This window comes from Gobio gobio (genome assembly GCF_949357685.1).
Source record: "Gobio gobio genome assembly, chromosome: 21".
In the NCBI taxonomy this organism is placed as follows: domain Eukaryota; kingdom Metazoa; phylum Chordata; class Actinopteri; order Cypriniformes; family Gobionidae; genus Gobio; species Gobio gobio.
This window is the reverse complement of record NC_137117.1, coordinates 1142344-1156450: the sequence shown is the minus strand read 5'-3', so window position 1 is coordinate 1156450 and position 14107 is coordinate 1142344. Positions and strand designations below refer to the sequence as shown.

Below are 14107 nucleotides of genomic sequence, written 5' to 3'. Positions count from 1 at the left end.
CAATTAGAATACTTTGACAGTCACAAATATGACTAAGACAGAGGCTTCTCATAACAATTAGAATACTTTGACAGTCACAAATATGACTAAGACAGAGACTTCTCATAACAATTAGAATACTTTGACAGTCACAAATATGACTAAGACAGAGACAGCAATGAGTGAGAGTTCGCGTTGATCTGCTCACTGGCCATCCATGGGAAACGAGGCCTCTTATCCTGCAGGCACGTCCGCCGATTGGCCGAACGTCAATCGTTACGTATGACGTAGTGACGTCACTAATGTTCGTCCGTAGTGAGGATTCCCTAAAGAAATTAACAAAACAGACAAAAAGTGGAAGAGAAACAAACACCCTCCAAAACATGTTAATGAAAACACATGGAATGTAACAGGTAGGGTTGGGTTATATTATCATTGAGCTGATATAAAATCAAAGGAATTCTATGCAATGTCCACACTAATATTAAACAAACGTGTGTGTGTGTGTGTGTGTGTGTGTGTGTGTGTGTGTGTGTGTGTGTGTGTGTGTGTGTGTGTGTGTGTGTGTGTGTGTGTGTGTGTGTGTGTGTGTGTGTGTGTGTGTGTGTGTGTGTGTGTGTGTGTGTGTGTGTGTGTGTGTGTGTGTGTGTGTGTGTGTGTGTGTGTGTGTGTGTGTGTGTGTGTGTGTGTGTGTGTGTGTGTGTGTGTGTGTGTGTGTGTGTTTGCCAGCTACTTTGAGCATGTAACTCCTTCACCTCTTTTGGTATCTTCATTTTAAAGCCCCATGGTTCAATCCCAGAGATATGGAGATCTTAATGCGGCTCCGTGAGGAAATTGGTATTTAGTGGTCAAAAACCAAAAATAACACAATTGCATCGAATATGGCCTACCAAAATGCCATAAATATCCTTTTTTCAAAGTTTGCATGGCTGTCACTCAAAAGTATGAAAGATATCTCAATATGATTTTAAATTTTGCTTCTTAAACTTTTCAAGTCCCTATGGTTCAGTCCTATAGATGTGTCAGTGCGGCTTGAAGGCGGTGGAATCGGGAATTACTTCAAGTCTAGGGCCGCACGATTAATCGAAATCGAACCGCATTCGCAATTTGGCTTATGTGCGATTAAAAAAGCGTAAGGGCTGCGATTTTAATTAAATAAATATATGCACAATGTATTAGTGAAGAGCGGCTCTGTGATAGTAGGAAAGGCTTCTCCGTCGGAAAGCACTGCGAGTTTGAGTCGCTTATAATGTGCGTTTGAAAAAAAAAAGTCAACGTTTAATAACATATGTTTTAACTCCTTAATATCGTCAGTCGAGTGTTTGATATTTCCTTTTTGTGAGCTGATGTGGCTTCTTATCACAGGATGAGGCAGACGATTGTGATACAGTGATGAAGTCTATGTCGATTAGCACTGCATTATAATGTACTTTATTATTATGAAAATGAAAAGGCTCATATTTCATATATTTCGTTCTTGATTTTGCGTACCTCCTGACAAAAATTAAGAAATTGATATCACAGATTTTTATAATAATATGATTTCTAGTTATTTTTATTCATAGGCTGCCTGCATGTTAACAGGTAACCCTGCATTTTTTTGTAAATTAAATTTTCTGTAAAATATAAATATTATTATTATTATATTGTTATATTTATTCTTAAATACTAATTTTTTTATTTATAGTAATGAAAATCTTATTGTAATAGTAATATTTCTTATTTTGTTAAATATTATATTACACTTTTCAAAATAAGAAAAGAAAATTTTAAATCGCAATTTTAACCAGAATAATCACAATTAGATATTTTCCCCAAATCGTGCAGCCCTAATCAAGTCTGATTTTTCCCACATGTACTTTTAAATGTAAACTAATTTGTATTGTATCAATAAATGCGGTCATCTTAAACAGTGCACACTATAAATTAATGTATTTAACATGTATGATATATTACTCTGGCAGAGTGAAGTTGATTAGTGCGTTATTTAACCAGTGGAAGCGGTGAGAACACAAGTGGCACAAAAACATATATTTATTTTTGAAATATAGAGATAGACATTGACAGGAAATTAATTAGGCAACACATTTATGCAATTATTTTTACACTTCCAGATTTGTGCCCAAGCTTGCAAGCCTTCTTGAAAGTGAAAGTGAAGTGATTTGTTCTCTGCATTTAACCCATCCAAGTGCACACACACAGTAGTGAACACAACACAACACACACACACACACACACACACACACACACACACACACACACACACACCGTGAACACACACCCAGAGCAGTGGGAGGTCAATTGTCATACTGCCCCAGTCTTCTGGATGAATCCCATAATACCTGGAAAGCACTTGTGAAGATCTCTAGCTACAGCCTGACTCTACAATTTGTTTAAAAAGCTACGGTTCATATGATGAACATGTGCTGAAGAAAGAATTCATCAGGTTCACTGGCTTCAAACATTCACAGTGTCAGTGTACTTTATGCATGTGATTGGAATATGATCTAAATTAGGGTTGTCATGGCAACACAATTTCAGTAGTCAGTATCACCATCAATTTTGCTATCAAAGCACAAAAAAAGTCCATTTAACTTAACCAATTTAACTTGAAAAAGGGGGAAAAAGTTACTATAAGTGACTATAAATAAATAATAGATTTAAACTTTAGCTTGTAACCTTGAAATACAAGATTTACGTGGCATGAGAAAGTGACATAGCAAAAAAGTTTCAAGATCAGAGGGTCAGACTGAAATGGGCTGAAGTGTTTTAGCTGCAAGAAGAGCTTCAGCATTTCCTCCAGAAGCATTGCAATTGTTTTTCAATTTTTTCTTTTGGCGATGCTGGATCTGTAAAGAAAACAACAGAAAACTGTCCTTAGTGAGGCACAACATGGAAATATCCTCTATGGAGAAGTCATGTGATACTAGGGCTGGGCATCGAGTTTGATTCTTTTTAGGCACCGACTGAATTTCCTCGATCCCATCGAGTGTCGTAAAAGCTCTCGACGTTTGATACCTAACGCTGCACTCACACGTAAATACACTTATTTTTAAATCAGGCAGAAACAACGTTTGTTTTGAGAGTTGGAAACCGCTTTGTGAAAACTAACTTTCCAGAAAAGTTCACCATTGGTTCATGGCGATTACATAATAGGTAAGTGTGTGTGGAGGCTCTGCCTTCTTTCACGAGGACATCTTTCCTGGTTGATTTCTCCTTGTGAGTCAGAAGAGGTCAGACCTCTGAGTGAAAACATGAACACACTGGAGAGCTGCTTTAAAGTAGAACATGAAGTTGTTCTTCTGATGAAACGAGACACTGATTTTCATGTTTAATACGGTAAAGCTGCTTGATTTTAAGCAATCTATTGTATAAAGTGCTATATGCGTTATTAAAATGCTTGCTGTTTTCTCAAAGCGCCCGATGTCATTTGAGTTTTGTTCATTCTGTTGTGGTGACTGATAGCTTGATTAGACTGACAGCACAGCTGATGCCAAGCAAAAACACAGCGCACGCTCTTTTCTAAATGAAAAAACATCAACCAAAAAAGGTAGTGCGGTGCGTCTCGCATTTTCAAACGGGAAAAGCGCTTTCGGTCATATCGGGGCCTAGCGGGATACTATCACTGATCACGTATATTCTTTTATTCTTTTTACCACTAAACGAAGAACGAAAAATAACTTCGCCTGGAGTATATCAGGGTTTTAAAGGATTGGTTCACTTCAAAATGAAGATTTCCTGATATTTTACCTGATATGTCTTCCTTTCTTCAGTCGAAAATACATTGGATTTTTCTGCACATAATGGACTTCAATGGGAACCAACGGTTGAAGGTCTGAATCAATGCAGTTTCAGAGGAAGAGCTTCAGAGGCTCTGCTGATTTGGACCTTCAACCGTTGGTTCCCATTGAAGTCCATTATGTGCAGAAAAATCTTTGGTAAATATGGATTACTAGACTTTGGTGAATATGGATTATTAGACTTTGGTGAATATGGATGACTAGACTTTGGTGAATATGGATTACTAGACTTTGGTGAATATGGATTATTAGACTTTGGTGAATATGGATTAATAGACTTTGGTGAATATGGATTACTAGACTTTGGTGAATATGGATTATTAGACTTTGGTGAATATGGATGACTAGACTTTGGTGAATATGGATTATTAGACTTTGGTGAATATGGATGACTAGACTTTTGTGAATATGGATTACTAGACTTTGGTGAATATGGATGACTAGACTTTGGTGAATATGGATGACTAGACTTTGGTGAATATGGATGACTAGACTTTTGTGAATATGGATTACTAGACTTTGGTGAATATGGATGACTAGACTTTGGTGAATATGGATGACTAGACTTTGGTGAATATGGATGACTAGACTTTGGTGAATATGGATGACTAGACTTTGGTGAATATGGATTATTAGACTTTGGTGAATATGGATGACTAGACTTTGGTGAATATGGATTATTAGACTTTGGTGAATATGGATGACTAGACTTTTGTGAATATGGATTACTAGACTTTGGTGAATATGGATTATTAGACTTTGGTGAATATGGATTATTAGACTTTGGTGAATATGGATGACTAGACTTTGGTGAATATGGATTATTAGACTTTGGTGAATATGGATGACTAGACTTTGGTGAATATGGATGACTAGACTTTGGTGAATATGGATGACTAGACTTTGGTGAATATGGATGACTAGACTTTGGTGAATATGGATTATTAGACTTTGGTGAATATGGATTACTAGACTTTGGTGAATATGGATGACTAGACTTTGGTGAATATGGATTATTAGACTTTGGTGAATATGGATGACTAGACTTTGGTGAATATGGATTACTTGACTTTGGTGAATATGGATGACTAGACTTTGGTGAATATGGATGACTAGACTTTGGTGAATATGGATGACTAGACTTTGGTGAATATGGATGACTAGACTTTGGTGAATATGGATGACTAGACTTTGGTGAATATGGATGACTAGACTTTGGTGAATATGGATTATTAGACTTTGGTGAATATGGATGACTAGACTTTGGTGAATATGGATGACTAGACTTTGGTGAATATGGATGACTAGACTTTGGTGAATATGGATGACTAGACTTTGGTGAATATGGATGACTAGACTTTGGTGAATATGGATGACTAGACTTTGGTGAATATGGATGACTAGACTTTGGTGAATATGGATGACTAGACTTTGGTGAATATGGATGACTAGACTTTGGTGAATATGGATGACTAGACTTTGGTGAATATGGATGACTAGACTTTGGTGAATATGGATGACTAGACTTTGGTGAATATGGATGACTAGACTTTGGTGAATATGGATGACTAGACTTTGGTGAATATGGATGACTAGACTTTGGTGAATATGGATGACTAGACTTTGGTGAATATGGATGACTAGACTTTGGTGAATATGGATGACTAGACTTTGGTGAATATGGATGACTAGACTTTGGTGAATATGGATGACTAGACTTTGGTGAATATGGATGACTAGACTTTGGTGAATATGGATGACTAGACTTTGGTGAATATGGATGACTAGACTTTGGTGAATATGGATGACTAGACTTTGGTGAATATGGATGACTAGACTTTGGTGAATATGGATGACTTGACTTTGGTGAATATGGATGACTAGACTTTGGTGAATATGGATTACTAGTCTTTGGTGAATATGGATTATTAGACTTTGGTGAATATGGATTACTAGACTTTGGTGAATATGGATGACTAGACTTTGGTGAATATGGATGACTAGACTTTGGTGAATATGGATGACTAGACTTTGGTGAATATGGATTACTAGTCTTTGGTGAATATGGATTATTAGACTTTGGTGAATATGGATTACTAGACTTTGGTGAATATGGATTACTAGACTTTGGTGAATATGTATTATTAGACTTTGGTGAATATGGATTATGCAGAGCTGCTCATATTCATTGATAAAAGAATGCATGTACGTAATACTTGCCTTCCTGCGTCTCCAGAAGCAAACAACCCCCGAGATGACAATAATCATAACTGGAGGAATAACTGTAAGCCAGAGGAGGTCAGAGGTGGGAGGTTTTGGGGTGGGGGGGTGTTCTGGTGCTGGACTGGTGGAAACTGGTGCTTCTGGAAGATACAACAAGAACACGAACAATTAGAGGATTGCAAACAACCTTTGATTATCATCTTAAAACATTCCTGACCAATCCTACTTTAGCAAATGTTAAATTTCAAATGAGGAAAATTGAGGATGTGAAAAGATTCAAATGCAGATTATCTAAGAAATAGTGCAAGGCAAGCAATAGTTTTCTCTTTAAATTAGAATCGTACAATAATCTTGATTACTGTAGAATATGGCTCGATACCACAACTTTGTCTTCGGTACGGAACCACAATCTAATACCGAAGTACTGATATTAAATCGATACCATACAGGGTCTGAATTTTGGCGCGGGTATTGCGCATAATTTTACTCACTTTCGCAAGTTTGGGGTTTTATGAAGCGGGAAATTATTGCAAATGTTTATTATTAAATTAATCAAAGATTAATCACATCAAATCAGGCATTTGTTAAAGGGATGGTAAACCACGATTTCACTATTCTAACTTTAGCTAGTGTGTAATGTTGCTGCTTGAGCATAAACAACATCTGCAAATTACAACGTTCAAAGTTTAAAGCAAAGGGAGATATTTGCTTTTAAAGAAATCAGTTTCTATGGACTACAGCAAACGGCCGGAAGGAACTACAGACATTCCTCCAGGGCTGATGACATCACCAGCACCAATATTTACATAAACCCCTCCTCCGAGAATATTAAATAAGGGGGGCGAGGCCATTTTGTATCGCGGCGCTGTTGTGGTATAGTTAGGCTGGAGTGGTGTTGTGGTATAGTTAGGCTGGAGTGGTGTTGTGGTATAGTTAGGCTGGAGTGGTGTTGTGGTATAGTTAGGCTGGAGTGGTGTTGTGGTATAGTTAGGCTGGAGTGGTGTTGTGGTATAGTTAGGCTGGAGTGGTGTTGTGGTATAGTTAGGCTGGAGTGGTGTTGTGGTATAGTTAGGCTGGAGTGGTGTTGTGGTATAGTTAGGCTGGAGTGGTGTTGTGGTATAGTTAGGCTGGAGTGGTGTTGTGGTATAGTTAGGCTGGAGTGGTGTTGTGGTATAGTTAGGCTGGAGTGGTGTTGTGGTATAGTTAGGCTGGAGTGGTGTTGTGGTATAGTTAGGCTGGAGTGGTGTTGTGGTATAGTTAGGCTGGAGTGGTGTTGTGGTATAGTTAGGCTGGAGTGGTGTTGTGGTATAGTTAGGCTGGAGTGGTGTTGTGGTATAGTTAGGCTGGAATGGTGTTGTGGTATAGTTAGGCTGGAGTGGTGTTGTGGTATAGTTAGGCTGGAGTGGTGTTGTGGTATAGTTAGGCTGGAGTGGTGTTGTGGTATAGTTAGGCTGGAGTGGTGTTGCGGTATAGTTAGGCTGGAGTGGTGTTGCGGTATAGTTAGGCTGGAGTGGTGTTGCGGTATAGTTAGGCTGGAGTGGTGTTGCGGTATAGTTAGGCTGGAGTGGTATTGTGGTATAGTTAGGCTGGAGTGGTATTGTGGTATAGTTAGGCTGGAGTGGTGTTGTGGTATAGTTGGGCTGGAGTGGTGTTGTGGTATAGTTGGGCTGGAGTGGTGTTGTGGTATAGTTGGGCTGGAGTGGTGTTGTGGTATAGTTGGGCTGGAGTGGTGTTGTGGTATAGTTAGGCTGGAGTGGTGTTGTGGTATAGTTAGGCTGGAGTGGTGTTGTGGTATAGTTAGGCTGGAGTGGTGTTGTGGTATAGTTAGGCTGGAGTGGTGTTGTGGTATAGTTAGGCTGGAGTGGTGTTGTGGTATAGTTAGGCTGGAGTGGTGTTGTGGTATAGTTAGGCTGGAGTGGTGTTGTGGTATAGTTAGGCTGGAGTGGTGTTGTGGTATAGTTAGGCTGGAGTGGTGTTGCGGTATAGTTAGGCTGGAGTGGTGTTGCGGTATAGTTAGGCTGGAGTGGTGTTGCGGTATAGTTAGGCTGGAGTGGTGTTGCGGTATAGTTGGGCTGGAGTGGTGTTGTGGTATAGTTGGGCTGGAGTGGTGTTGTGGTATAGTTAGGCTGGAGTGGTGTTGTGGTATAGTTGGGCTGGAGTGGTGTTGTGGTATAGTTGGGCTGGAGTGGTGTTGTGGTATAGTTGGGCTGGAGTGGTGTTGTGGTATAGTTAGGCTGGAGTGGTGTTGTGGTATAGTTAGGCTGGAGTGGTGTTGTGGTATAGTTAGGCTGGAGTGGTGTTGTGGTATAGTTAGGCTGGAGTGGTGTTGTGGTATAGTTAGGCTGGAGTGGTGTTGTGGTATAGTTAGGCTGGAGTGGTGTTGTGGTATAGTTAGGCTGGAGTGGTGTTGTGGTATAGTTAGGCTGGAGTGGTGTTGTGGTATAGTTAGGCTGGAGTGGTGTTGCGGTATAGTTAGGCTGGAGTGGTGTTGCGGTATAGTTAGGCTGGAGTGGTGTTGTGGTATAGTTAGGCTGGAGTGGTGTTGCGGTATAGTTAGGCTGGAGTGGTGTTGCGGTATAGTTAGGCTGGAGTGGTGTTGCGGTATAGTTGGGCTGGAGTGGTGTTGTGGTATAGTTAGGCTGGAGTGGTGTTGTGGTATAGTAAGGCTGGAGTGGTGTTGTGGTATAGTAAGGCTGGAATGGTGTTGTGGTATAGTTAGGCTGGAGTGGTGTTGTGGTATAGTTAGGCTGGAGTGGTGTTGTGGTATAGTTAGGCTGGAGTGGTGTTGTGGTATAGTTAGGCTGGAGTGTTGTTGTGGTATAGTTAGGCTGGAGTGGTGTTGTGGTATAGTTAGGCTGGAATGGTGTTGTGGTATAGTTAGGCTGGAATGGTGTTGTGGTATAGTTAGGCTGGAGTGGTGTTGTGGTATAGTTAGGCTGGAATGGTGTTGTGGTATAGTTAGGCTGGAGTGGTGTTGTGGTATAGTTAGGCTGGAGTGGTGTTGTGGTATAGTTAGGCTGGAGTGGTGTTGTGGTATAGTTAGGCTGGAGTGGTGTTGTGGTATAGTTAGGCTGGAGTGGTGTTGTGGTATAGTTAGGCTGGAGTGGTGTTGTGGTATAGTTAGGCTGGAGTGGTGTTGTGGTATAGTTAGGCTGGAGTGGTGTTGTGGTATAGTTGGGCTGGAGTGGTGTTGTGGTATAGTTGGGCTGGAGTGGTGTTGTGGTATAGTTGGGCTGGAGTGGTGTTGTGGTATAGTTGGGCTGGAGTGGTGTTGTGGTATAGTTGGGCTGGAGTGGTGTTGTGGTATAGTTGGGCTGGAGTGGTGTTGTGGTATAGTTGGGCTGGAGTGGTGTTGTGGTATAGTTAGGCTGGAGCGCTGAAGCCAGTGTTTAGTGTTCGTTTTGGGTTAGTTCTTGCGACAGATATTTGGCTATAATCGTTCTAAAAATACAAAAGTGCCATTCAGTAGCGATCATTATAGATCCGCAGTCTTTACTCTTGAGGACTGAACAGGTTCTGCTCCATCATCTTCACTCAAATGTTCTGGGTCTGATTCGGGCTCAGATTGGTGTGGTTTTATTGACGCCATTGTTTCTAATACTGACCAAAGCACAGATAAAGGGGCGTGGCGTTTCTGACAAACGTGCACTGCGGTTAGCGAATCACAACACACTGGGCCAGCTGACCAATCAGAGCCCATCGTGTATTTTTGAGGGACTGGCTTCATAGAACCCGGAAAGCATCAGACCGTTTTACAAGAGCAGAGCAGTGTAGAATAAAGGTCAAATATATGAAAAATAATGCAATGTTTTAAAAACGAAGCATGAACACATGTTACAGTGCAGCCCACAAACACAATCAAGCCTTCGAGAGAATGTGTTTTTCCACCCCTTTAAGACATTAAAAGGATAGTTCACCCAAAAATGTGACCCCTCAAGTCTTCCTATAGGTGTATATAGTGTTCTTCTTTCAGCCAAACACAATTGCAGTTGTATTAATAAATATACTGGCTAATCCAATAATGCATTTTTTTTTTTTTTTTTTTTTTTGGGTGAACTATTCCTTTAAGACTCGTGGAAACCCTGGACAAGCTTTTGCTCCTTCTCTGAAGTCTGTGGTGTGTTTGCACAGCTTTAAACACACATGATTTAAGAAATAATGCAAGCAACCGTTTTCCCTCTTTTCTAAATAGTTGAAGAAATCATGAGGAGTTAATGCTGTGGATCAAATGATGTGAAATGTGTTTCTTTACATCACCTAAATGTTATCACTTTTAATGGTTTTGCAAAAAGCTCTTGCTTATTCAGATTCACAGTATCTGCAGATAAATAGGAATAACATCAACCAAGTTGTTTTGGTTTTTGAACTTTATGAGCACAATCATGACCATTTATATTATTTTTTTCATAATCCTGATTCTGGCACATTTCAGGCAAACATTATAGACATATTATAGTAGAATACTCACTTTTCTCTCTGTTGACAATGAGCGTAGCATTCAGCTCATCAGACATCTTCTCTCTAAAGAAGGCTCGGGCTTCATAGAGTCCTGAGCTGGAGTTGCTCACTTTCTGGATGGTCACACACACACGTCCTTTCTCAATATCCATTGATACTCCAGATGGCGGAGGATCATTAGATTTCCAAGGAATCTGAGCTATAAGACGCTTTCCCTCATTGTCTCCTTTAAAGCCAATCCTCACAAGATCGGCTTTCTCCACTTCATCGATGTTGAAACATATCGTGACATTCTGTCCATCGGTGGCCTCGATCTTCGAGCCAGCAACAGCCAGAGCTGGAAATAAAACATTAAAAAACCACTATTAGAATAACGCGAAATACACACCGACAGTAAGGTTTTCATCCGCCCATTAAACCGGCAGTCTAAATTACCTACCCGAAGAAATGACCAAAGTCAAAATGACAATAGTATTCATCTTCAGCAAAAAAAAAAACGCCGCAGTGCTTTAAAAGTGTAACTTACAACTTTTAAGCTGTGCTAATGGCTAACCGGCTAACTAGTGGCTCGCTTTCTTTTCTCCTCCTTACGAGATTTGCTGCAGACTAACGTTATTTGCTGGCCTAACGTACACATGTAATCTGTGGAATTCCACTGAATAAGATAAATCCTTATTTAAACTTCAATTTAAAGCTCAACCTCCGCGTTCACGACAGCGGCTGAAGATGCGCCCAAACTGTCTAACTGTCTAACTCCGCGGCGGCGCGCTTTCCGGAAGTGTTGAGAAAAGCTTCGAATCAATTGAACCAATTGATTCGCAAAATGATTCACTGTTTGGAAGCATTCGAAACGCCACCCGCTGGCGACCCCTGCTGGACAGAACAGTGTAAACGCAGCTTGAATTTGGCCTTTAGGTTTATATATGAATGCGTTTTGAGAATCTGGAGATTTACCCGCATAATACTTATACTCTATACATAATAATAATAATAATACTACTGACTGATTGTTCAACGAAGTGAAACTCACGCTTAATTAGTGTCGGGAACTTTCGAAACACTGCTTCAGCTTTGAACCTTTACTTTTGTTTCGAATTAGTGGTTTTGAGGGTGAATAAAACCCATAGACTATATTTTAAAAAAAAAACCCAAAGCTTTATGGCAATATTATTTAAACGGATGCGTTATAAACAAGTTGTCGTGAAGGGCAAAATTAGCCGTAAGAACCAAAAGCACAATTTGTACCAGACTGTAAACGTGTTCTTCTGCTTTAAAGTTGGGCATTTTAAAATGGAGCTAAATGTGAGTCACTTCTGGCTTCAAGAGAAACTGCGGGCGGTTGCCGCCATAGATATCTATATTTGCCGCTTGATCAAACCGCCAAAGTAAACGAGGCTTCGTTACCTCTTAACTATTTTATACATTTGTACACATTTTTAATGTAATGTATAATTAAAATGAGTAATAGTTAGTTAATAGTCTTACTGGCCTGTTTATCTGAGCAACCCATGGAACGCACAAAACAACACCTAAAATTGATAATAACACTTGATTTTTAATCTTATAAAAGAATTAGGTAATCTCAGCTGATATATTTTACTTTTCAATAAGACATTTGCTATAGGTTTGTAAAATGTGTTTTTATGTGGGGATACAGAGAAGAAGAAAATAAACATAAATTACAATTTACCTGAATTTTTTTCTATAATTTTTTCAATTGGAGGGGATTTTTTTAAGAGATAATATAATAATAACTGTAAGAAATCATAAGCAAATACTTTGCAGTTAGTTTTGAAATTAAGGTCCCTTGCTTTGTGAATATTATATTTATTATACAAATAAAGGTTAATACATCATTTAGCTCTTTACCTTCAGAAACATCCGAGTGAAAAACAACCTTAGTGATAGAAATATTACACAGCTGGTGAAATACAAGATACTCAAGATACATATTTAACGTTACAATTAGATTTTTACATGTCATATTTTTTATCATCAAAACAATAAATGTTTTGTAAAACAGATTCATTACTGGGAGGTAAAATAATTTACTTACTTGCGACATTGAAGGTTTCCGAAGAGAAAACGATTACAACTCATTTTAGTGCAATGGCTTCAGAAACACTGCAGTTTGGTGAAAGCGCATAATCTCACTCACTTCTACGTAAAGTCCTTTCATTGGCTAAGAGACGGTACCCAAAACCCAATGAAATCGAAGACCTGACGAATTTGAAATGGCGCTTTATAACAGCGCTAAATGGGAGAAGACGAAACTCGGCCAGCCAATCACAGCCAGTGGAATGTTCTCGTCATGTGCAGCACAGACTGTCCTAGTGAAGAAGAAGGAGTTGCGTCATCTCTCTGTTCTCCATGTTGTGTGCGGTGGACCTGTAATGGCGGCCGAGCCTCACAGCCATAGACATAATAAATACATAGACGCCCTATTGGCCGCTTTAGAACGTTGCTGCAATACGTCAACGCGTCCGCCATATTGCTGAGGGCAAGACTGCACTGTAAACAAATGCACGTAAACGGGTGAGCTGCGGCTTTTCTGGATAAAAACAAAAACAACGTTTACATTTATCAACCGATTTCAGTGGTTTATGATGTACGTGGTATACTAAAAGTTCTATTCTATAGTTACTTAAAATCTTGATAGTAAGACTTATAAAATATATATTTTAATAAGGAATTGTCAAAGGCTTGTAATGCGTTTGGCTTTTTATACTTGAATAAGAATTATGAAGACGCCCATACTGAGATATAATTTAATTTTCACATTAAATGAAATACATTTTTCTCAATTCCTGTTATTAGAGTTATTGGAAAGTTGCCCTCCGCAAAATGGCGGCGTCGTTGACGTGCGGTCCAGCGGCCAATAGGGCGTCTATGTATTTATTATGTCTATGCTCACAGCGACGTCTTTTTTCTTTCTTCGGTTAGGGGTATAAAAATAAGTTTTTTTTGTAGTTACAGCAATGTTATTATTATTATTTATTTTTTCAAATGTTCAAACTTAGAGCGCGATTTCTATCAGGATTTAGGTTGATCTTTCTTTCTTTTTTAAAATGGTTTTAAAGAAATACAAATACAGTCAGAGTAGGCTACATTGAAAATAAGACCTAAATACAATAATAAAACAACAGAGACAAACTTAAAAGTTAGCAACAAATATGTTAACGTTTTCAAGTAGAAAGCCATTTTACTAAAACATTATTGCACTTCCGTTTTTACAATTAAAAATAAAGTTTTATTTCCCCCAAATTATGGATACTAAATTGAGCAAAAAGAAGTAGCAGATTAATTAAGTAATATTCTTTATTATAAAAAGTGTCATAGGAGAAAAAAAGTTGAAAGCTGGACATGATGTGAGCCTTAATAAAAGTACAGAAATCTGACCAAAAACAAACTGGTATTTTTTTTATGTTCGTCAATATATAATAGTATATTAGTATGTTAGTCAATCATGTCATGTTCAGTATAGTTTCACAAGGACCTGCAGGTGATTGTCTTAGAAAAAGCCATTTTGCCATTGCAAATAAGTGAAATGTGCAATTTAATTAATCTTATGCATCCCATGCACTTATACTATATAGCCTAGACCTAAAATAGTAATAATATATTCAAATCTAAAACAAAACATCTGT

At 38.8% G+C, this 14107-nt stretch overlaps 1 protein-coding gene across 2 annotated transcripts; it reads right to left on the bottom strand.

Moving 5' to 3' along the window:
• Positions 1-1995: 1995 nt before the first annotated feature.
• On the bottom strand, positions 1996-12720 carry LOC307117592 (uncharacterized protein). 2 transcript variants are annotated; one of them, XM_079802532.1, is made up of 4 exons: positions 12517-12720; positions 10471-10797; positions 6000-6142; positions 1996-2828 (listed from the first exon to the last, which is right to left on the bottom strand). In XM_079802532.1, exons 2-4 carry the CDS (start codon positions 10610-10612, stop codon positions 2724-2726), a joined length of 390 nt encoding a protein of 129 aa, XP_079658658.1. In that variant the 5' UTR covers positions 10613-10797; positions 12517-12720; the 3' UTR covers positions 1996-2723. The 2 variants fall into 2 exon arrangements, with proteins under 2 accessions (XP_079658658.1, XP_079658657.1); XM_079802531.1 differs by lacking the exon at positions 12517-12720 and adding an exon at positions 12330-12495.
• Between the last annotated feature and the right edge of the window lie 1387 nt (positions 12721-14107).